The 23,546-nt window shown below is 41.2% G+C and overlaps 1 protein-coding gene across 1 annotated transcript in view; it reads right to left on the minus strand.

Moving 5' to 3' along the window:
• The window catches only part of OTOGL (otogelin like), a 135,933-nt gene that overhangs the window by 34,855 nt on the left and 77,532 nt on the right, over positions 1 to 23,546 (minus strand). Inside the window, exons 33-42 of the mRNA XM_075126183.1 lie at positions 22,589 to 22,867; positions 20,208 to 20,325; positions 19,663 to 19,742; positions 14,425 to 17,447; positions 12,780 to 12,957; positions 11,333 to 11,475; positions 7,661 to 7,684; positions 7,444 to 7,536; positions 6,223 to 6,412; positions 1,549 to 1,763 (exon numbers count right to left, since the gene is read on the minus strand). Coding sequence (XP_074982284.1) covers positions 1,549 to 1,763; positions 6,223 to 6,412; positions 7,444 to 7,536; positions 7,661 to 7,684; positions 11,333 to 11,475; positions 12,780 to 12,957; positions 14,425 to 17,447; positions 19,663 to 19,742; positions 20,208 to 20,325; positions 22,589 to 22,867 — 4,343 coding nt within the window. The remainder of the gene's footprint in view (positions 1 to 1,548; positions 1,764 to 6,222; positions 6,413 to 7,443; positions 7,537 to 7,660; positions 7,685 to 11,332; positions 11,476 to 12,779; positions 12,958 to 14,424; positions 17,448 to 19,662; positions 19,743 to 20,207; positions 20,326 to 22,588; positions 22,868 to 23,546) is intronic.

Below are 23,546 nucleotides of genomic sequence, written 5' to 3' on the forward strand. Positions count from 1 at the left end.
AGCAAAAAGAATGAGGGGTACTTGTGGCACCTTAGAGACTAACAAATTCATTTTGAGAATTACCTACAAGTATAGGAGTGACTAGGCTAATGTCTATGTGACTCAGATGCTTCTGTAAGTCAGAACTGGATGCTATTACTTTCAATAGAACCATCAGGCCTTCACTCTGAGCAACATGCTTCTTGATCATGTACTAAACATTACCCTTTCTGAACAATACTTCAGTGTTAGGCTGATGCTGTGGAATCTCTGCATCCTATATGTTCTTTTCAAGTATGGCATGGTACTTTCAGGAGTGACATGGTGGTCCACACACTCACAGCTTGTCTTCACTGTTATTGTTAGCTCACATTAGTACACTCAAGTTACTCCATTCGAGCCAGGCTACTTCCAGTGAGAGTAGTCATGCTGAAGCAACACAGGCTGCTGATGAGTTGTTGGGTTTCAGAGTGGCAGCCGTGTTAGTCTGTATCAGCAGAAGCAACGAGGAGTCCTTGTGGCACCTTAGAGACTAACAAATTTATTTGGGCATAAGCTTTCGTGGGCTATAACCCACTTCATCAGATGCATGGAGTGAAAAATTCAGTAGACAGGTATAAATATACAGCACATGAAAAGGTGGGAGTTTCATTACCAAGTGGGGGATCAGTGCTAATGAGGCCAATTCAATCGGGTGGATGTGGCCCATTTCCAACAGTTGACAAGAAGGGGTGAATATCAACAGAGGGAAAATTATATTTTGTAATGACTCAGCCACTACCAGCCTTTATTCAGGCCTAATTTGATGGTGTCAAGTTTGCAAATTAATTCCAGTTCTGCAGTTTCTCGTTGAAGTCTATTTTTGAAGTTTTTCTGTTGAAGAATGGCCACTTTTAAGTCTGTTATTGAGTGTCCAGGGAGATTGAAGTGTTCTCCTATTGGTTTTTGAATGTTACAATTCTTGATGTCTGATTTGTGTCCATTTATTCTTAGTAAGGCAACTCCCATCTTTTCATGTGCTGTACATTTATACCTGCCAACTGAATTTTTCACTCCATTCATTTGATGAAGTGGGTTATAGCACACGAAAGCTTATGCCCAAACAAATTTGTTAGTCTCTAAGGTGCCACAAGGACTCCTCATTGTTTTTGATGAGTTGCTGTAACTTGAGCTGCAATATCCCCACTGCATTACTAGCTCAAGCTTCAGCAGCACTTCAGCTTCAGCACATCCTCATCTACCCCCCGCCCCCGAGGCTGGTTAGCTAGAGTTTAAAGCACCACCAATTAGCTCAAGCTAGAGATGTGTGTGGATGGACAGGAGCTGGATTAGGGGCAAAACCTGAGGTACAGCTCAAGCTAACAATGCAGTGAAGACAAGCTCTCAGAGATCTGCGGACCAGGAGACCATCTGAGGTTACTCATGAGCACATGGAGGAGGAATTAATTCAGTCAGTATCTTGGCAAAACTCTGGAAGCAAGTGAAACATAAAAATAAATATTATACATTATATTATTATTATAAATTTAATTATTTTAGACTTGGAACTGCTTATTTCTTTTTACTTACTTTTTTGTGACATGGGACAAAAACTCTTCTGTTTAACAGCTCCATACAGTAAGTGCAGTTATCTTCAGTACAATTTCTTACTGGCCTCCTGGTTGCTACATCAACTGATTTCTCAATTTCCCAACTTTTAATAAATGCTTCAATTTCTTCCATATTTGTAATTATAGTCCTATTTTGCATCTTGAGGTCATCAACTGGGTCTCCATTGCACACACCTTAAAACAGTGCATCATATATAGTGAATAAATATAGAACATTTGTTCTTCAATTAAAGAAAAGTGCAAATGATAAGGTAATGTTAACTTTGGATCAAATCAGTTTGTAAACAAGTTTATTTGCAATAGTCTATTGCATTTGCAAAAGTTAGAATTTCCTAAATATGGTTTTAATTTTTATTGGGTACTATTGGGTACTATTTATTGGGTATTTATTATCAATAATATTTTAGTTAGACAGACGGATCATACAGTTCAATTAAAAACTTTCTCAGACATGGATTAACCAAACTGATACTACAATATGTCACAGGCAGAATGGCAAACTCACTCAGATTGTACCAAATTCTGACACTCTTACTCACATTGAGTAGGACCTAATTCCACAAGTTCTATTATAAATTTAAATAAGAGTGCTTATGCAAATAACAGCTCACTGTGACAGACTGCAATATCCTGGACAAACCTTCTTGAATTAAGTTTAACATCTTTGGAGTTCATTGTATTAAAAATGCAAATATGTACTATTGTGGGATTGTATGGAATTTTTTTTTTAGCAGGAAGATAAGATTAATGCAATCTCTGGGAGATATGAGGAACTTCAAAGCATAGTTTAGGACAATGCATATAAAGTGGATTTCCTAGGAAATAGTTGCGGGTGAGGGGAATGCAAATACCCACTTCAGATTTGTTGCTAATTACCTGCTCCTGGCAATCCCAGGTGAAAGACCCTTAAACTGTATAAGGGTGAACTAAACATATCACAAGTGTGCTAGTTCTGAAATGAGGCTCTTATGACCTTGTCACCACAAGAGACCCCTTTGGGAAGGTTTCAAGACTCACTTGCCAGAACCCATATTGAAGGTGGTGGGAATAGAATCTCTGGTAAGATTATTAACATCTGTATAGGTTCTTTTATTGTTTTAATATGTTTTTCTGTAGTGCTTTTACACTAAGAATAAACTAGACTTGCATAGGAAGTGCTGTGTGGTAACTTATAACTGTGGACAGTTACACTGTTAACCCTATGAATAGAAAGTAAGCAGGCTTGCTTAGGCAGTGTCTCTTGCTCGGAATAATGAAGGGTACTGTCCAGCCTGAAGATACCCCAGTCAGAAGGGAGACAGATGAGTGTCTCCATCAAAGAGAGGCGACGGCCAGGTAGTCCAAAAGCCTGAGAATGGGAGCTCTTGCTGAACCACTAAGGGGAAACAGGTGCCCTGAACTGTGGAACTCACCGTGGGCAGGAAAGAGCTCATAATCTGGCACATTATTTGGATTTATCTCAACATTTCTAAACGCTAGAAGTTATTAAAAGTAATTTTAAAAAAATTGAATAAATTGCCTTCTTTACCACAAATACTTGTGTTACTTGATTTCTCAGTGCAGAAAGATGCATCTAACATATTTTAAAAATTAATGTTCACTATTCTCTTATGAATTTGATATTGTACAGAGAGACAACAGGTGCAATTTCCATACTCAAAGACGGGTATTTTGAAATCACTAAAATACCTTCCTATAAATATATATTATACAAAGTCAACAATAAAATGGTAGAATTTGAATCTTTATGGATGGAGTTTGATTTAGCAAATAAGTAGCAGAGTTCTCTACACCCAAGGTGACACTGAATATTTTTGATTGGGGAATGGGCAGCTGGGGTTCCTATGTCTTTTTATTATTATCTAATTTGTTTGGTTGTTTCCTTTTCTTCCCAGGCCATAGAGCACTTTTTAATTTCCTCTTGAGTCATAATGGATTTTTAATTGGTGTTTACGTGTTTTTAAAGTCCTGGTAGGCATGATTTGTGTCTTGAGATCTTCCTGATATGTCTGGATGTAAAACAGATTTGTTATTCTGGTGCAATTACAGTAGCTGGATGATTTCATTATCAAACTACAAATTTTGCTTCATACAATTTAAACACCAAAGTCTCATTTAAAATGTGATTTAACATGCATGAACAGGTCCAGGTCCGGGTCCGGGTCCGGGTCCAAGTCCCCCCCCACACACACACACCTGCCTAAGAGTCTGGGAGGGAGTTTGGGTGCAGGATAGGGTTTGGGCTCTGGGAGGGAGTTTGCGTGCGGAAAAGGTGAGGGGTCAGGTTCTGGGAGGGAGTTTGGGTATGGGGTATGGGGAGCGGGCTGGGGCAGGAGGTTGGGATGCAGGAGGGGGGCAGGCTCTGGGAAGGAGTTTGGGTGCAGGAGAGGGTGGAGGGGTTGGGCTCTGGGAGGAAGTTCGGTGTGGGTTGCGGGCTCTGGGCTGGAGCAGCGGGGTGGGGTGCAGAACTGGGTGCGGGGCAGAGCTCTGGGAGGGAGTTTGGATATGGGGTATGCGTACGGGCTGGGGCAGGGGGTTGGGATGCAGGAGGGGGGCGGGCTCTGGGAAGGAGTTTGGGTGCAGGAGAGGGCGCAGAGGTTGGGTTCTGGGAGGAAGTTCGGTGTGGGGCACGGGCTCTGGGCTGGGGCAGCAGGGTGGGGTGCAGAAGTGGGTGCGGGGGAGAGCTCTGGGAGGGAGTTTGGGTACAGGCTCTGGACTGGGGCATGGGGTTGGGGCGCGGGAGAGGGTGAGGGGTATAGCCTCGCGCAGCTCCCAAAAGTGACACGCACACCCCTCTGGCAGAGGCTCCTAGGTAGGGAGACCGGGGTGGGGGGGGGCTCTCTGCACGCCACTGCCTGCAGGCATCGCCCCTGCAGCTCCCATTGGCTGTAGTTCCAGGCCAATGGGAGCTGCGGAGTCGGCACTTGGGGCGGGGCAGTGCACGGGGACACACACCCTCTCCTCCAGGGCCACAGGGACGTGCCAGCCGCTTTTGGGAGTGGCATGGAGCGAGGGCAGGCAGGAAGCCGCCTTAGCCCCGCTATGCTGCCAGTGGTGGCAGCGCCAGGTGGGGACCCCCAGTGCCGGGAGACGCTCTGGGGAAGGTGCATGGTGGCCCTGAATATTCCTGGAGCTTGGGCACCATAGGTCCATATAACTCACCACCACTGGCTTAGTCTATATATTTTATCTGGTGGAATTAACATTGGCCTGTTATTTTGAAATTAATTCTTTTAAAAAGAATAAAATAATTTGAAGTTCAAATAAAATTCATGAGTTATAATAGAGCAGTAATTGTTAAATTACATTGTGACTGGTATTGAGCAGTATTTATACAAAAATTAAAATACCTCTTTACACTTAGGATTATAATATTATCTTGTCAGTTTGAATTTGACTACAAAGAGCTAAAGGGAAGAGGAAAGCTTTTAAAACTGTGATCTGTGACTCCAGATAGGAAAATAAGAATTGGGGGGGAAAAGAGCTATATTATTCAAAACTGTTCCTGTGATTTTCTGCACTAGCAACTGTTAATTATCAGTTCTTCAGAAATTGAGGAACAGAGTGTCCTCACTCTTAGAACACTTTTGCTGTAACCACAAGATCCCAGTTTTAACAAATATTTCTCCTGCAGCTGTTGTGTTTATGTGCTTCCACATCAATATTCATTACACTCTGCAGAAGTTATATCCAAATTAAATGTGTTATATGGTCGAGTTGCTGTATCAAGTCAATAACAAATTTATAGGTCACATTAGTTATGAATCTTTACTTTTTGTTCTCTTCCCTATTAAATCTGTCATGTGCCTCTTATGTCGAAGAGCCTGGTAAGACATCAATTTAGGGATGCACTCAGTACTTCATGAGGCACCAACACCATGCCACAGATAGTTTTACCATGTTTTATTTTTCCCCTTGCATTGCTCTTTTTTCCTATGGCTTGTCTTTCTGAAGACTGAAAACCAAAAAGCCCTGTCCATAAGCAGTTACCGTTGTGGATTAAGGAACCATAGCAGGCCTGGATCTGGCTCCTGCGTCTACAAGGGAATCAGCTCCTTAGCCAAACCCATAGATTTGGTAATTGCTCCCATCATCCCAGGGCTAGGCCATTCCTTCCTTTACAATGGATGGGGGAGAAAGCCCTTCAGGCATTAGCATCCCTTTGCAAAGCCCATTGAATGCAATGCCTCCACCTCAACTCATTCCTTGGTGGTTTCTTCTGAGCACAAAATTTGGTTCTTTTTGCTCAGTGGATTTCATTAGTATTTTTACATGCAGCCAGAGCTTTTGAGGGGTGCACTTCAAATAGAGATAAATACATAAAATGTAGTGATAATTATTTATCCTGATATTATTTAAACAGGTGCTTTGAAACAGAAGTAACATTCATTGATAGATTATGGATCCAATCCTGGGAACCCAGATCAGGTAGAATTTTCATTAAAATTAATGAGAGTTTCATATCTGAAGGACTTTAAGACGACAACAGATAATGGCTGATAGATCTTGATTGGCAGCGACATTAAGAAGTGGGGTATTGTACAACTTTTAAGTGAGAGAAGACTAAAAAAATAAAAAACTTTAGTGAAAAAAATATAATACAAACAAAGATTAATAGAGAAGATAATCTTACCACAAAGTCCTTCTGTCTTGGTAGATGTGTTAGAATGTAAGCCATATTGTATATCTATAATGCCTGTAACATGAGCCCACTTAATGCTAATGCCAGCAGGTGTATTAATGACGTACATGGCACCAGTATCCTGAATACACAGTCCATGTTTTGAGAAAGGTAAAGGTTGAATTACAGAATCCACTACTACCTAAATAAACCAAATATATTTTAAAATGAACAGCAGAATTCCAGAAACACATTTAATGAAATAGCAAATAGCATTTATATTTTATTGTTTTAGATTGTTTCCATCACATTTGTCAGAGGTAATCAGGGTGTGCAAATCATGGCATTTCTAGTCAACCTCCATCTCCTATAATCACAAAGGAAGTAGGCAATGAGAGAAAATGATGAAGGAAGAATCTTTTCTAATTATGAAAACAGGAAATCTTGCTTGTTCCCACACTCAACTGCCCAAATAACTGTCTTCATTTTTTCTCTCTTCCTACCTATTATTGACTAGCAGGGAGATATAATGGACTAAACATAGAACTGGAGATCAGGAACCCAACAAGTCTAGGAACAGTTTTTATTCTGGTTCCATTTTGAACATCTATTATGAACATGTTTTGCAGAGTTTCCATCAACATGATCAAATCCCTGGTGCTTCTTCAAAAGTCTGTGAAACTGGGCCAAATGTTGGTTTTGTAAACCAACCAAAAACTAATACATTTTTCTTGGTTTGGGATTTCATCACAAAAGATTCCCACAGCTTTGCTTAGGGTCTTAGTTCAATATCTACCTGAAAGATAGTAATTCCATCATCAGAGTGTCCCCTAAAATCATGCTGAGGAACTATGCTACCTACAGAATGACAAACACCACTTCCAGCAATAAAGAGGAGAGGCAGCTGACCTCAGTGCTATAGGAGATCAAGAATGAAGGAAGAGCAGGAAGACTTTGGTAGATTTAATATTTATGATTTTTTTTTCTAAATCATTCATGAAAGAGGGATAACTGGGAAGGCCAGCAGCGTATTTATACAAAAACTATTATAAAATAATACTGTTGTTCCTCTTATAGTACAACAAGGAAAGAATGGAGCTGTACCACAGGAGTAACCCTGCTCCTACACTGCATAAAACTGTAAAGACTGGTTTACGGCATTCTAGAACCGAGTAACGCTGTGTAAATTACCCTTTAAATATACACATGCTGAATATTAACAATTATTCTCACCTTTCTTGCCAAGCGGTTGATGAGCACTTTATTTGTAGGTGTTGTTACATTTAATTTCTTAAAACAGAGCCCTGAAGTGCCTCCAGGTGAAACCTTGTAAGAAAAATGCCAAAATAAGAGTTTGGAGGAAGGGGGAATATTACGGATAGTATTTATTTTAGCATGTACAAGTAAATAAATAACAAGTAGTATACTTAAAAATTAACAAAATACTCACTAGTTTTCTTATTGAATTTGCACTCTGAAAAACATTTAAAAAGTAGATTAGAAATGCAGGGATATTAGTAACGTTCCTCCTGTTTTCCTATGACAAATTATTAGTCATTTTCAACACCAAGGGTCCTTCTCCTGAAATCTTAATGCTAGCTAAACTTTCACTATACATGGGAACATATACTTCCTGTTCGTCCCAAAGCATATGTTTATTAATATGGTGCATGCCTCTGTGTTGTTTGTTTATTTGCTCTGGAGTTAGAGCCAAAGGTCCTATTGGGGAATCAAGCAGGAAAGCCAACACCTCGACCTAGATAAAGAGCATTCCAACACTCAAACACAATGGCCAACTTCACAGTAGTGAAGAGATTACTCCCCCTTCCCAACCCTATGACACAGCTATTTTGCCAAGGCTGAGAAGAGATATCTCAATGGGAACACTTAACCATTACAGACCCCAGACAGGGCCATCCTTACCCATAGGCAAAGTACGCAGCTACATAGGGCACCAGGAAATTTGGGGCACCAAGTTTCCTGGTGCCCTGCGCAGCTGCATGCTGCTCCAGCCCCTACCCCACCCCTTCCCCAAAGCCTCCACCCCCACCCTGCCCCTGCCCCGCCTTTTCCTGCCCCTGAGGACTGCAGCAGGGCCGGACCTGCACTCACCGGCGGCGGGAAGCGCAGCGACCGGGCCCCAGCCATGCCGCAGGTAAGTGCTGGGGGGCGGTTCCTTCCTGCCCCCCAAGCCAGTCCCGCCACCCCCACGGAGGCCTGGGACCAGCCCCCCACATGGAGGCCTGGGGCCCCACAACCCCCTCCCCCCTGCAGGAGGGCTGCGTAGGGCCCCAGTATAGCTAGGGACAGCCCTGACCCCAGGCCTAGAAAAGGGGTGGGAGGTTGAGTAAGCGGCCAGAAGCTGTCCAGGGTGTGTCCGTGAGATCGGACAAACTGGCAAAGAGACACAGAGAGACACGGTCTACACTTAAAAATTTAGATCAACCTAGCTCCATCACTCAGGGCTGCGAAAAATTTCATATTCTGGGCATTGTAGTTAGGTCAGCCTAAACCCTGGTGTACATGCGGCTACGTCAATGCCTCTTGGAAAGAAGGATTACCTACATCGGTGGAAAATACCCTTCCATCAATGTAAAAAGCCTCTATGCTACAGCACCACCCTGGCACAGCTATCACGCTGTAGCTGTGCCACTGCAGTGGCTGTGGTGTAGAAATGGCCAGAGGGTGAAGCCGAAGCTGCAGCAAGGGCCATCTCCTTTGCACAGCCCAAAGATGGAGGTAACTGAGCTAGCTGAAACACACAAGGCCCGCAAGGAAAGATTAAGAGTAAGGTAAAAGGAAATATGTACGTAGGCCTTTATTGTTTTTATCCTTCCCTCTACTTGCTTTGTACCTTTGGGTGAATGATCAATAATGCTTTGTTTTGAAGAAGCTGTTTTTGAGTCACTTTAACCTAGAGGTTTCAGAGTGGCAGCCGTGTTAGTCTGTATCGGCAAAAAAAAAAAGAGGAGTCCTTGTGGCACCTTAGAGACTAACAAATTTATTTGGGCATAAGCTTTTGTGGGCTAAAACCCACTTCATCAGATGCATGCAGTGGAAAATACAGTAGGGAAGAGCTATATACACAGAGAACATGAAAAAATGGGTGTGCCATACCCACTGTAATGAGACCAATCAATTAAGGTGGGCTATTATCAGCAGGGGAAAAAAAACCTTTTGTAGTGATGATCAGGATGGCCCATTTCAAACAGTTGACAAGAAGGTGTGAGTAACAGTAGGGGGAAAAAATTAGCATGCGGAACTAGTTTTTACTTTGTGAAATGACCCATCCACTCCCAGTCTTTATTCAAGCCTAATTTAATGGTGTCCAGTTTGCATATTAATTCCAATTCTGCAGATTCTCATTGGAGTCTGTTTTTGAAGGGGTTTTTTTTGGAGAATTGCGACTTTTAGGTCTGAAAATGAGTGACCAGGGAGAAAACACCATCCTGACCACTATGGATGTAGAAGCCCTCTACACCAATATTCCACACAAAGATGGACTACAAGTCATCAGGAACAGTATCCCCGATAATGTCACGGCAAACCTGGTGGCTGAACTTTGTGACTTTGTCCTCACCCACAACTATTTCACATTTTTTTTAACCTAAAAGCTGCTCTAGCTATAGGCAGATTAGGCAACTGATGAGAGCAACAGATTTCTGAGAGCAAGATTTCTGTAGACTTGCCCCAGTACCCTCCACAGGGAACAGTAATGGTGGGTGAATCTGGCAGTGCTGCCAGTGGGCAGGGGAGGCCCCCAACCAGGGCTACAAGAAGCAGGAAGTGGCACCCAGCCAGAATGCCAGGGAAGTGCTCTCGCCACCTACCCAGCTGCTCAGCGAAGGTAAGGTCACAGCCACAAGCACAGTGACCTGCCTGGCTCCATATTAGTGCCCAGCCTTCGCCTGCCACTCTGAGACTGGCTGTGCCCCACCCACCACTGCTGCACTGGACTCACTCTGCAGCCATGCTTCAACTCCACTGTGTCCAGGTTCTGGTGGAGGAGTTGCCACCAAAGAGCTAGAAGCCCAACAGCAATGAGCTCACCCAGGAAGGCTCAGGGAGGAGAACTAGGGGGTGTGGGGATTGTTGGGAGTCTCAGGGGGCTGCAGGCTACAGGTTGCTGGGTGTGTGTGCAGAGTGCAGGAGACTGGGCAACAGACTGGAAGTGTAAGGACTGAGGTGTGGGACTGGCTGGACAAGCAGGGGCCCAGATGAAGAGAATCCGACTCTGTCCAGTGGGAAAAAACCCACCACCCATTATGTGAGGGGGATCAGCACCCACAGACTGGGTGACAAGGAGTCTACACTGCCCATTCACTGGAGTCCTACAGACTGGGAGATGCCCCCTGCTGGTGCCCAAATCCTGCTGTGGATGAGCTGAGCAGCTCCAGGGTAAGGAGCTGCTGCTATCCAGGGGCCAGGACTCCCTTTCCTCTCGAGCCCCAGGCAGCTGGTGCCAATCTTCTTGGAAAGGGCCATTGGGAAAGGTAGCCCTGGCTGGGGTTTTGCAGAAAGTCAACCCAGAGAGAGGTAGCGTTGGTGCAAGGTCCCCCCAACACCCGCATCCAGCCAGTGCAGTTCTAGAAGTGTTAGGGGAGGTGGAGGCTTTAACTATATCACTCAGGCATCTGCTGCCCCAGAAGAACTGTTGTGGAGATCCTGCTGCAACTTGAACCTAGCATCACAAGCAAAATCCCTGGAGGAAGACAGTGATATGGGCATCTCTTGCCTTCCTCTCATGGGACTGAATTCTGCAACTGCTACAGTCTCGTGGAAGGGGATATATAATTTGCACTTCCCTTCACCACCTCAATGGAACTATGCTGATTTACCCTTTGAGGATCTAGCCTACTGAGTTGAATATCTGACAATAAGAAAGAAAACTACAGTTTCATTTCCTTATAACAAATAACAATTACTAGTTACCCTGAGGTCTGTTTCATTTCCCAAGAGGTACAATAAAACATGTGCTTTGAAATATAAATAACTTACAATTTTTAAATTGGCTATCACTGTGAACCGGATATTAATTTATGTTCTGCCTTTACACACACGTACCAAAAGAATTCAACATTACTAAGGTTATTGAGGAAGTGATAGCATGCAAACATCTTACCCGATTAGTGGGACACTTTTCAATATGAGCAACAATTATTTCTCCTGGGAGCTTGACTAAAATGTAGGAAGCCATATTATAGAGGGCTATGTTATTTCCATCAAATGTAATAATGCTCAGTTCAGACAGTATGGAGCATTGACCTAAAAAAGAACTGACATTTAATGAGGGTACCACAAAACTGAACTCTACAAATGTCTTAAAAATCTTCTATTTTTGGCAATAGTTGCCTCTTTTGTAAAAACAAAAACCCACCACTGTTAGCTGGAATTGCTGTGCACACAGCACACTGAGCCAAGAGGAGAAGAACCTTATGTTGTTCAATAGCAACAACTCTGTCCAGTTAAAGAGTACGCTGTATACAGGGACAGAACCTCTGCAGTTGCAAATTGCCATCGCTCTGTTGAAGTGAATGGAGCTATGACAATTTACATGAAATGAGGGTCTGTTCCATGGGTCAAAAGGGAGACTCAATCATTCTTCTATGGCTGAAAAGTCAGTGGCTGCAACATGGAGGTCTCAAGAATGTTGTATAGATACACATCTGTATGACTATCTATATTTTAATGCTCAACTTTGGTATACCCTAAAAAAAAAAAAAAAAATTGGAGCATCTATTATCAGAATTAGGGCCTGATGCAACACTCTTTAAATTAAATGACAGACATCTATTGAGGTCAAGGCCTAGAGTTCCAGTTAGAGTTGAGTGAAATTCGGAATTTCCATCCCTCAGGAAATTCTGATATTTCAACATTTTTCTTTTGGGGAAAAAAAGCTGATATTCTAACATTTTTCATGGGAAGGGAAATTTCAGTATAGAAATGTTAAAATGCTTCATCTCAATATTTTCAGTCAGAATGGTCTGACATTCCCAAAATCAAAATGCTTTATTCTGATTTGTTGGTTGAACTAACCTGAGACATTTCATTTCAAGACAGTTCAATATTAAACTGTATTTTCCCACTGTGGCACATTGCCTCATTGGAGTTGTAGTTCTGGAGCCTGATTTACAACACAGTATAGTTAAAAATCTGTATGTTAAACTCCAAAAGGAAAAAAAAATCACCAAATTAAGCAAAGTAATCTATAAAAATAATGCTGATTTATGCTTTCCCACAAAATATTTCTCTCTCTCCAATGTATGTATTTTATTTTAAGAAAAGGCTTTTCTGTTGCATTTTTACTGTGGTATTGTATTCCTGAGAGGTACTGAATTCCCAATTTTTAGATGGAGAGAGATTAAATATTTTGCCCTAAATTCACACAGAAAATCTGTGGCAAAACTAGGAATAGAAACCATGTATTCTGAGTCTCAGGCCAGTGCCATAACCACAAAACAATCCTTCCTCTTGAATTTATAATCCTTAATTTATAATTTTGATGTTTACATAATCAAGTTTTAATCTTTCACATTTGAGAATGTAACATAAACAATACAATGACTTACAGGGACACTCCCATTCTGGACAACAACTATCACTGTTAACTTGAACTGGCATTCCTCGAAAACCACAGTCAGGTTTCTCCACGTTCTTATGGCAGTTCCTTGAAACGTTATACAACATCCATCCCATATTAATGCATACATACTGGCTACATCTGTCTACAGGTTCAATGTATCTTGGCTGTTATGTAAAAAGGAAAAATAGGAATGAGCATTGCATTCTGTATATTCAAAAATTAAATTCAGAGACATGGACAAGAATATTCTTACACCACACGAGTTTAGCTACAACATGAGCTCCTACAGCTTTTGCTTTTGAACATCCGAAAGCACACAGAGACCTATCCATGCCCATTTAAGGTTAAAGAGGTCAACTGGATGCGCTAGATGGGTCTCCATCTATCACCCAAGAATCCACCAAGTTAATACTCTGCATGCTCCTAGGCTAGAAAGGAAAGAGACTCCCAATACTCTTCTCCCACATCCCCCAGGACACTCAGTGGCAGATTAGCCCCCAGCCCGCTCTGCCCACCCAGTGCTCCTGCTGGGGTGCAGGGTTGGGGCACGGGGGCTTGCTCTGCTCCGCCCGCCCACCCAGCGCTCCTGCCAGGGAGCAGGAAGCCCCTGAACCCTGACCCAGTTCCCTGGCAGGAGTGCTGGGCGGGGGGGAGGGGTGGGGCAAGCCCCCATGCCCTGACCCCATTTCCCCAGTGGGAGCGCTGGGGAGGGTGCGGGGGGACTGCAGGCAGAAGGGGTAGGGAGGGGCCCCCACTTGCTCTGGCCCAGGGCCCCACAAACCCCTAATCTGCCTCTGAGGACACTGAGAGGACAAGGCAGAAATTTGCCATGGTGCCCAAATACATGCAAAAATAAATTAAAGACAATAAAAAAGAACAAACAACAATAAAATCAACAAAAACACAGAATTCCAATTAATCCTTGAAATTGTGACATGGTCACGGATCTTTTGCTGAAACTGGGAAAAGAGCTCTATCATTTGAAGACAGAGTAACTGAAGATGTTGGAGGCACTTTATTCTTTTGTGGCTCCTTGTATTTGTTCCAATAACCTCAGAAAAAGAGGTTATTCGCCTATCAGTGTATTTCCAGGGGTCTGCTTTCATACACCGACAGCATTGGGTACATATATACATACACACACCCACACCCCTCACTGGAGCATAGGTGCTGGAATTAGGGGTGAGGAGGTGCTGCAGAGCCCCCAACTCGAAGCGGTTTCCATTATATATAGGGTTTAGAGTTTGGTTCAATGGCTCTCAGCATCCCCACTATAAAAATTGTTCCAGCACCACTGCACTGGAGCCCTGTAGAAAGCATTGGCTATTGAGTCCAGATGCACACTTGCTCACAGTAACCAGTGTTCATGCCCACAAGCATATAAGGAGACATAACCCTGCTTTGTTCCTCAGTAACAGCCAATGTGTGGAGTACACTAAGTGCACCCAAGAGCATGGATGTGCAGGCAATCTTCAAAGAAAAATAAAGAGACCATATGAAGGTAAAACAGAGAGAGAAAAATGAAAAATATTTTATCCAATTTAAAACCTCTCCCATCCCAGTGGTAGAGAAAAACAGATTAAAAAGCAATATACCTAGAGTATACCGTGGGTAGATAAAATTGATCATACCATACAATCTGAGGAAGATGACATCAGTGTATGTATCATTGTGCCATATGAAGCATTGTCAGCTGTAACTCTCATCATCATGTCTGTGTCTGTCAGTGAAGTTTGTGTTTCCACAGGTTCTGTGGTAGAAGACAGTACCTTTGCATAACTGAAATGAGATGAATCTGTTAGAGTGGTGCTCTGTGATTCTCCAATCCCCACTTGCTCTGGTTCTGTTAGATTATAGGAAGGTTTGATTGTTCTTTGTGGTGGAATTCTGGACCAATCTGACAGCTTTACATCTGAGAGTTCAGAAATAGAGACAGATTTTCCTGAAGTTATGCTGCTTTGACTGGGCAAGGAAGTAGTCTGAACAGAAGAGAATGTTGAGTGTAGCAGTGAAGATTTCTCAGTAGTTGTAGATTTTGTCTTAGTAATATTTTTTTGTACATGTGAAGTCTGACTACTTTCTATAGTGTCTGCAGTTCTCCCAATGGAGGTTGCATATTTAAGGTCTGAAGCTGCAGAAGGTGTAATCTTCAGATCTGAGAATGCAGTCACGGCACCAGTTGTTTTCATAACTATAGGTTTTAGCATTTCTTTAGTACTCAGTGAAACCAGGGAATGTGCAGATGCCAGTAAAGTCTCAGGTGAAGGATACATATGTGTTTGAGAGGTAGCAGGAATTGGCACTGAACTAGAGGCTTTGTAAAGCTCAATATGAGTAACAGAAGATTCAGTGGATTTTGCAGGAGCACTAGGGGTTATGGTGGTGGCAGGAGTAACTAATAAACTTCTTGAAGGACTAACTGATGTTTTCATAGTGACATAAGTTGGCACTAAGGATGTAGTACTCAAAGCTGTGCTCATGGTCAGTGCTACAGATGGCACTGTGGAGTGAGTGACTATTTCAGTGGGTACAAAAGTTCTTGTTTCATATTCTGTGGAAGGACTCAATGATATATTTGTTCCTAATGATACAGTAGATACATGGGAGGTCTCAGAAGGGGGTGAAGATGTGAATATACTGGAATAGCTTTCCAAAGTGACTTTAGGGGTTTTAGAAGTTAATAAATGTGGTACTGCAAATGAAGTTTTAGGCACTGCTGAAGGACTTATGTAAATGTTTGTGCCTAAAGTTAATGTAGAAATACCCACGGGAGAGGTTGCCAGTTCTGTATGTGGGCTTCTTGAGGTTTCTTGTGTACCCATGGATACAATGGGTGATTGGGTAAGAGTTATATTTGATATCAAAGCAGATGTCCTATTTACTGTGGGAATCACTGAAGATCTTGTTGTATGGGATGTCATGGCAGAGGCTTGTGAAACAGATGGTCTTGATGATGACAACATTGTAAGTAATGTGGATGGACTGGTAAAAGACAGTTTAGCTCCTGATAGTTCTCTGGAAGTTAAAGAAGTGTCTGTACTTCTTACCACAGAGGCAGTTTTGAAATCTGAATGTGGACTGATAGGGTACTCTGTTATTTTTGAAGTGGTTCTTGCCATTTGATAAGTAGCTAATGTGGCATTTATGGGTAATACAGGTGTACTGAAAGGGAAGGCTGTAGAACTAATGGATGCAGTCAACCTTTTAGAAATAGTTGATATTGGAAATGCATCAGTGGGTAGTGCATCTTTACTTTCTGTTGAGATTTTACTTGTTACAGACATCTCAGAGATTTGAGGAGTGGCTAGAAGAGATGCTGAAGTAGTAGAAGGTCCAAAGAAAAGACTCTTTGAGACAACTGTGACTTCTCCTGTTGCTTTGGGTTTGGGGGATGTAATTGGAGGAAGCATTAATGTAGACATTGTGTGTGTTACAAGGGGACTCAAAGAAGACCACATTGTTCTCATGGTTGTAGGGATTTGAGAAGCAACTGGAGATGAAGTTTCAGTCAGAGGTGGGATAGTAGAAACAGTGTCTGTGCTTAATGGAACTATATGTTTGGAGGGAGTCACTGAAATGTCCATTGAAGATAAAAATGTAGGTACTGAAGTTCTAGTTAAAGAACTAGCTGTTCTTAAAGATGAAGAAGTAGTTTGGGAGGTGGCTTGAGTTGTTACCAAGTATGAAGCTGTGATTAACTGAGGAGGACTAGTTTCAAAGCTAGTAAATCTAGAAATAGCCATGGGAGTTTGAAAAACAGTTGAAGTTGGGGCATAAACAGAAGCTGGGAGAACTATAGGTTGACCCACAGTCGACCTGGTTCTTTCAGTCATAGTAGATAGTGGTGAAGTAGATGCAGTTAATATTAATTGTGAGCTTGTAAAGAATGTGGGACTTGAAAAAGATGTTCTTCCAGTTAATGAAGCAGATGAAGGAAATACTGTGGATGTTTTTGGCAGTTGTGAATGACTTGTGGAAGGTCTTCTGGTTCCCCAGATCCTTGTAGATATTTCAGTAGTGACAAAGGCTGGTCCAGGGGATAAACTTGCTAATGCTGTAGATGGGGATGCAGTTCCTGCTTCAAGTGAAAATGGTGTTACCACTAAAGAAGTGGGCACTGGTAATGTAGAATGTCTAGAACGAGAACTTGCAGTTAGCAGAGTAAAAGCAGGTGTTGATGGAACTGCCACAGTTGTAATGGGTGAGGTTATAAACACTGTCGGACTTGCAGTAAGGGATGTTTTTAATGTGACTGCTGACGTCTGAAGAGTAGCTGGAAAATCTGTTGAAGATACAAGCTTGGGCAGTACAGACAGGCTTGCTGTGCTGTGGGTTACTTTGGAAGACTGCATTGTACTTGAAATGGGTAATGAATCAGTTAAATAAGTAGTTGTATGAGGTGATGCCAGTGAATGAAAGTCTGACAGAGTTTCTGCCGTAGTGTTTGCTCCTCTTAAAGTTGTGTCTGTCTTTGTGATTATTTTGGTAGTTACAATTGTATGAGTTGGCTCAGCTTCAGCTTCTGCAGTAACAAATATAGGGGGCATCTGAGGAAATCTCTCTGTAGTAACAATTGTAGGAAAGATTAATGCAGTGGGCCTTGTCCTCTGGGTTTTTGTTCCAGCTGTCAGCTCTGTAGGTGTCACAGGTATGCCTGGAAAGAAAACATATGTTTCACTGTTATTCTGTATTAAAGAAAGAGCAAAACAGCAACATCTATCAGTCACTGGGTACCAATCTAAATATAAACCAGTCTATTCTTAGACAGTTTAAATTCCCTGAAAAGATAACCACAGTATGCCCCCAAAGGCATTGTTTGAGGATATCTGCAGACTCTGGAGGACAACTCGACATTAGTTGCACACAACTCACATTTGTAAGGTTTTCTTCACAAACCCAAAAGCAAGGTTTTTTATTATATGCTAATTGAAAGCTTTTATTCTGGAGCACAATTATGCAGCAAGGAGTGAATTCTGTAGCAAATTCTGCAAACACAGAATAGCAGAATATTTGGGACCTTGGATTAAAAATATACAGTTTTCTTTTCTGTTTTTGGACAGTAATGCACTATAATAGATTACTTTGTATTAGTAATTATTAGACATCACATAACTAGTTTAAAAATACAAAATACAAAGACTTTATTTTAAAATGGAAGAAAAAGGACTATAATGCTTAATCACTGCATTATCCACAAATAGAGGAATGATGTGATAGCCACACGCCAGCAGTTAAGTATCCAGGACACTGGGCTATTTAAATACCCCCCACCACCACTCAAAAAATGTAGCAAATGATGCAGGGAGGTTGGCAGTGAGGTAACAAGAGGTCATGGTAAAAACACAGGATCGATGTATAACTGGGGCAGAGTTGTGCTGGGCCTTTAACAAGGACAAGACGTTTCAATTTAACACAATGGAAGTGACAGAAGAGGAATTGAATTTGTGTTCAACATGGTCAGATGCGGAGGATGATTTTAGCAGCTGTATTCTGGATGGACTGGAGTGGAGTGATGCACATATCAGGGAGGCCAGAGCGAAGGAGGTAGCACTATTGCAGGAAGCATAAAAAAACTTGTGCAGCCACTGCCTGTACAGCATGCATATCCCTCTTCTTCTCCCTCTCTCTGTATATGGGCTTTATTTTCTAGAGCTTTCAATCTGATTGTTACACCCTGACACCTCAGGATTCACCACTGTATATGTCATTAGGATATGACTTATACAAAGTAATGCCTTGTGAGGTGTCATTCTAAAAGTCTTGATCTCCTAGACCATAATATCTCATAGGATTGTATGTGCTATTGTCGTGTGTGAAGTTTGGCTACGCATGTGTTGCTGAAACATGTTGTGAGGTTTAAAATGCCCACAAGCAGCCTTTCAGATACAACAGTAAAAAGGCCAGACAATGTTGATGACTTATTGAGGAAATGCACACAAGCACAAGGATTACCCCAGGAACTGGGTACAACAGAAACCTTTCAGAGATAGCACTACACAATGGGAACTGTGTGACCCACATCACAGCAAAAGAGCTTTCCAGCAAGTTGGGAGAAGATATAAAAGGGAGAAAATGACATTATGGGGGGACCTTACTCTCCCTGCAACAACACACCTGGAAACATCAGAGGAACAAAGACTGAACTGTGGGAACTGATGGTCCCAGGCTAGAAGGATTTTTAGCCTTTTAATGAAAACCTGAGAAAGCCAAGGCAACTTGTGCCTTAAGAATCTGCCAGTCTGTTTGTTACTCAGCGTTAGAATCTGCTAATTAATATTTTACCTGTCTGGTGTGTTAAGCTCAGTTTGCGGTTTTTGATTGTTTACTAAGGTAGTCTGCTTTGATCTGTTTGGTATCCCTTATAACCACTTAAAATTTACCTTTTGTAGTTAATAAACTTATTTCTTGTTTATAACATAACCCAGTTTGTGCAATTGATATCGGGGGCTGGGGGGGAGGGAGAAGCTGTGCACATCTCTCTCCACATTGAGGGAGAGGGCGAATTTTTAGGAGCTTGCGCTGTGCAGCACTTTCTATACAGTGCAAGACAGCATTATTTTGGGTTTATCTCCCAAAAGGGGTATGCATGTTAGTGCTGGGTGAGTCCTCTCACACAGAGCTGACTTCAGTCTGTGTCTGCAGCTGGGTGTGGCCCTAACTGTGTGTGTGTGTGCTGTAAAAGGCCGGAGAGCATAATTCAGCAAAACAGGGAGAGGGAATCCAGGCTGGTGGAGCAGGAGAGGCTCAGTAAAACCACAGTACATCAGGTGGCATCCCAGATGGGAGGGGCGGGGGGGTCCAACCCATCGCACTGGTCATGAGCACTAAATAAATAAAAAACTTTACTGGTAACTGCAGAAAGTACTTACAGTCTTCTGGATAAACACATTTAAGTGTCACCTCATCAACGATCATATTTTTAGGACAATATGGTAAGCATCCTTCAACCCTTTAAGAAAACCCCAAAAAATCACATTAGAAAAAGTGGCAAATCTACAATATCTTAGTTCAGTTTGACAAAATGACAGTTTTTAAGGTTCCTTTTTTTGCCCCTGCCACACAGAGAATCCTGAGACCCCTCCATTGTATAGCTTACACACACACACACACACACACACACCTGAAGTCCTGATGCAGCCAGTAGGAGATTGACAAGGAGTCATTCCACATTCATTCTGATGGACCATTACCCACAGATAAACATGAACATGTATCAAGTAAAATCATCTAATGGGCATGTGCACACCTGCTTTTACAAGGCACAAGAGGCCAATTCAACCCTCTTATAACTCCACTGAAGTGAACCTTTGGTTAGTAAAGATTAGTATATATTATAATATATTATTAAAAATGATAGCATATGCATTCTATATAATAGTATTATATTGGAGATATATAGTTCAATCAGACTTACGGTGGAAGAAATTTACATGCTACTCCTTCAGGATCACTACATGTTTTAAAACACGGGCTAGCACAAGGTTCATATCTCCATTCACACATCCTCCTATAAGGCACTGATGCATGGAGATCTGAGAAAGAAGGAAAGCATGGTATTTATAGATTGATAGTCTTTTCTAGGATATATATTACAGTAATAGCAAGTCGATAGTAGGAATGAAGTATGGACTCCCAAAAACTTCCAAATGAATGATAGTGTTCTTATAAGTGAGTATTTAAACCAAGGAGTTCTAGAAAGTTCAAAAATACTGGAGTATTAAAGGAAAAAGTACATATACTCAAATGTGCTGTTGATTTCAGGAACAATACTACTGCCTCACCCAGCAAACAGAAAAAATATCTATAGCTCACTAAACAATATGCGAACTTTTGTTTGCTTGTTATAACACATCAAATTCATTTCCAAATTAAAAAAATAGGGCTGTCAAGCGATAAAAAAATTAATCATGATTAATTCTGCAATTAAGCGCGCTTTTAAACAATAATAAAATACCATTTATTTAAATATTTTGGAAGTTTTCTACATTTTAAAATATATTGATTTCAATTACAACACAGAATACAAAATGTACAGTGCTCACTTTATATTATTTTTATTACAAATATTTGCACTGTAAAAAACCAAGAAATAGTATTTTTCAGTTTCCCCATTACAAATACTGTAGTTCAATCTCTTTATCGTGAAAGTTGAACTTAGAAATGTAGTATTATGTACAAAAAATAACTGCATTCAAAAATAAAACACAATGTAAAACTTTGAGTGGACTTGTAGACTCTAATCTTACTTCTTGTTCAGCCAATCACTCAGACAAACAAGTTTGTTTACATTTGCAGGAGATAATGCTGTCTGCTTCTTGTTTACAATGTCGCCAAAAAGTGAGACCAGGCGTTAGCATGGCACTGTTGTAGCTGGTGTTGCAAGGTATTTACATGCCAGATATGCTAAATATTCATATGTCCCTTCATACTTCAGCCACCACTCCAGAGGACATGCATCGATGCTGATGACAGGTTCTGCTCAATAACAATTCAAAACAGTGTGGACCAATGCAAGTTCATTTTCATCATCTGAGTCAGATGCCACCAGCAGAAGATTAATTTTCTTTTTTGGCGATTTGGGTTCTGCAGCTTCTGCATCAGAGTGTTACTCTTTTAACACATCTGAAAGCATGCTCCATGCCTTGTCCCTCTCAGATTTTGGAAGGCACTTCAGATTCTTAAATCTTGGGTTGAGTGCTGTAACTATCTTTAGAAATCTCACATTGGTGCCTTCTTTGCATTTTGTGAAATCTACAGTGAAAGTGATCTTAATATGAACAACATGTGCTGGGTCATCATCCGAGACTGCTATAACATGAAATATATGGCAGGATGCAGGTAAAACAGAGCAGGATGCATACAATTCTCCCCCCAAAGAGTTCAATCACAAATTTAATTAATGCATTATTTTTTGACAAGCATCATCAGCATGGAAGCATGTCCTCTGGAATGGTGTCCGAAGCATGAAGGGGGCAGATAAATGTTTAGCATATCTGGCTAAACGTAAATACCTTGTAATGGCAGCTACAAAAGTGCCATGCGAATACCTGTTCTCACTTTCTGGTGATATTGTAAATAAGAAGCGGGCAGTATTATCTGCTATAAATGTAAACAAACTTGTTTATCTTAGCGATTGGCTGAACAAGAAGACTGAGCGGACCTGTAGGCTCTAAAGTTTTAAATTGTTTTGTTTTTTGAGTGCAGTTATGTAACAAAAAAAACCCTACATTTGTAAATTGCACTTTCATGATAAAGAGATTGCACTACAATACTTGTGCAAGGTGAACTGAAAAATACTATTTCTTTTGTTTATCATTTTACAGTGCAAATATTTGTAATCAAAAATAATAATATAAAGTGAGCACTGAACACTTTGTCTTCTGTGTTATAACTGAAGTCAATATATTTTAAAATGTAGAAAAAATCCACAAATATTTAATAAATTTCAATTGGGATTCTATTGTTTAACAGTGAGATTAATCGCGATTAATTTTTTTTGAGTTAACCACATGAGTTAACTGCGATTAATCGACAGCCCTATAAAAATAATTATCAATCTGACTAATTATCAATCAATTATCAATGACTGAATTATGCTGTCAAGGCAATATTCGTGACCACAAAAACAGGAAATCAATAACATCTCGACTCAGAGGGGAAAAAACTCAAAAACAAATAGGGGAAATCAGTACCAATATTTGCTACTATCGATGAAGATGATGCACTCATGTGTACTCCTCTTAAGACAACTCGAACAAAACTGTACAGTATTCTTTGGGATCATGTACAACTTACCTTCAATGCTAAAGCTACTTGTATGTTTGAATTCTTCTGAATCATCATACTTTGACACTTTAATCCCAGAAGCTGTCAATATAATGAAAAAGCCTTTCTTGTTGTGAAGTTCAAATGCACTATAATCTGGAATCCAGAGGCCCTGGTGATGGAAGAATGTAGCTCTTCTACGAAATGAAGAATTTGCCGACCACTGTTCCAAAGTAACAGTTTCATTGTCATGGACATACAGGAAGTAGTTTGGTCTTTCAGCAGACTCAAGGGAAACAAGAGACAGAGCTGTCACAAAAAAAATACAAAGAAATCAGGAGAAGGTTATCACACCAGAAAACCAGAGGCAACGGACTACACATTAGCTATTGAGAAGTTTATGTCTAAACAATTGTTCTTCACAAAAATTCTCCCATTTTTCTGTAGAAAATAGCAATACTGACCCATAATTCAGTTTGATTCAGTTCATATAAAAATCTGAAAATTCAGCTACATATAGAGCTGACTGAAAAAAGGAAATTCCTTTTTGAGAAAATTTTTTGTCACAAAGTGAGATGAGACATTAAAAAACATGCTAGTTTTCACAAAATGGGATTTCAATAAAAATTTCATTTTGGGAAAACCAAAACAGGATTTTTCTGCCCTCCAGGACAAGAGCCTTCTGGCCAGCTGCCAGAAAGGCTGAGAGCCTGGTCACTCTGCCTCCCTCTACCTAGCTACCAACTCTGGGCGCCTGAGAGGTGCTGCCCATCCCTGGAGCTAGGGGAGAGGCAGGGAGACAGACAGTCCTAGTGCTCTGCTGTGTTTTGACACAAGTTTCTTCAAATCCATGCTATATTCAGTTAAATCTTTCACTCTACCAAATTGGAATTTTCTTAGTTTTACCAGAAATTTTCCCACTAGCTCTAATTATGTAAGCATAATTTGTCCAAACTGCTTTTGGCTGCAAAATCAGGGTACACATTTT

This window comes from Caretta caretta, chromosome 1, assembly GCF_965140235.1.
Source record: "Caretta caretta isolate rCarCar2 chromosome 1, rCarCar1.hap1, whole genome shotgun sequence".
In the NCBI taxonomy this organism is placed as follows: domain Eukaryota; kingdom Metazoa; phylum Chordata; order Testudines; family Cheloniidae; genus Caretta; species Caretta caretta.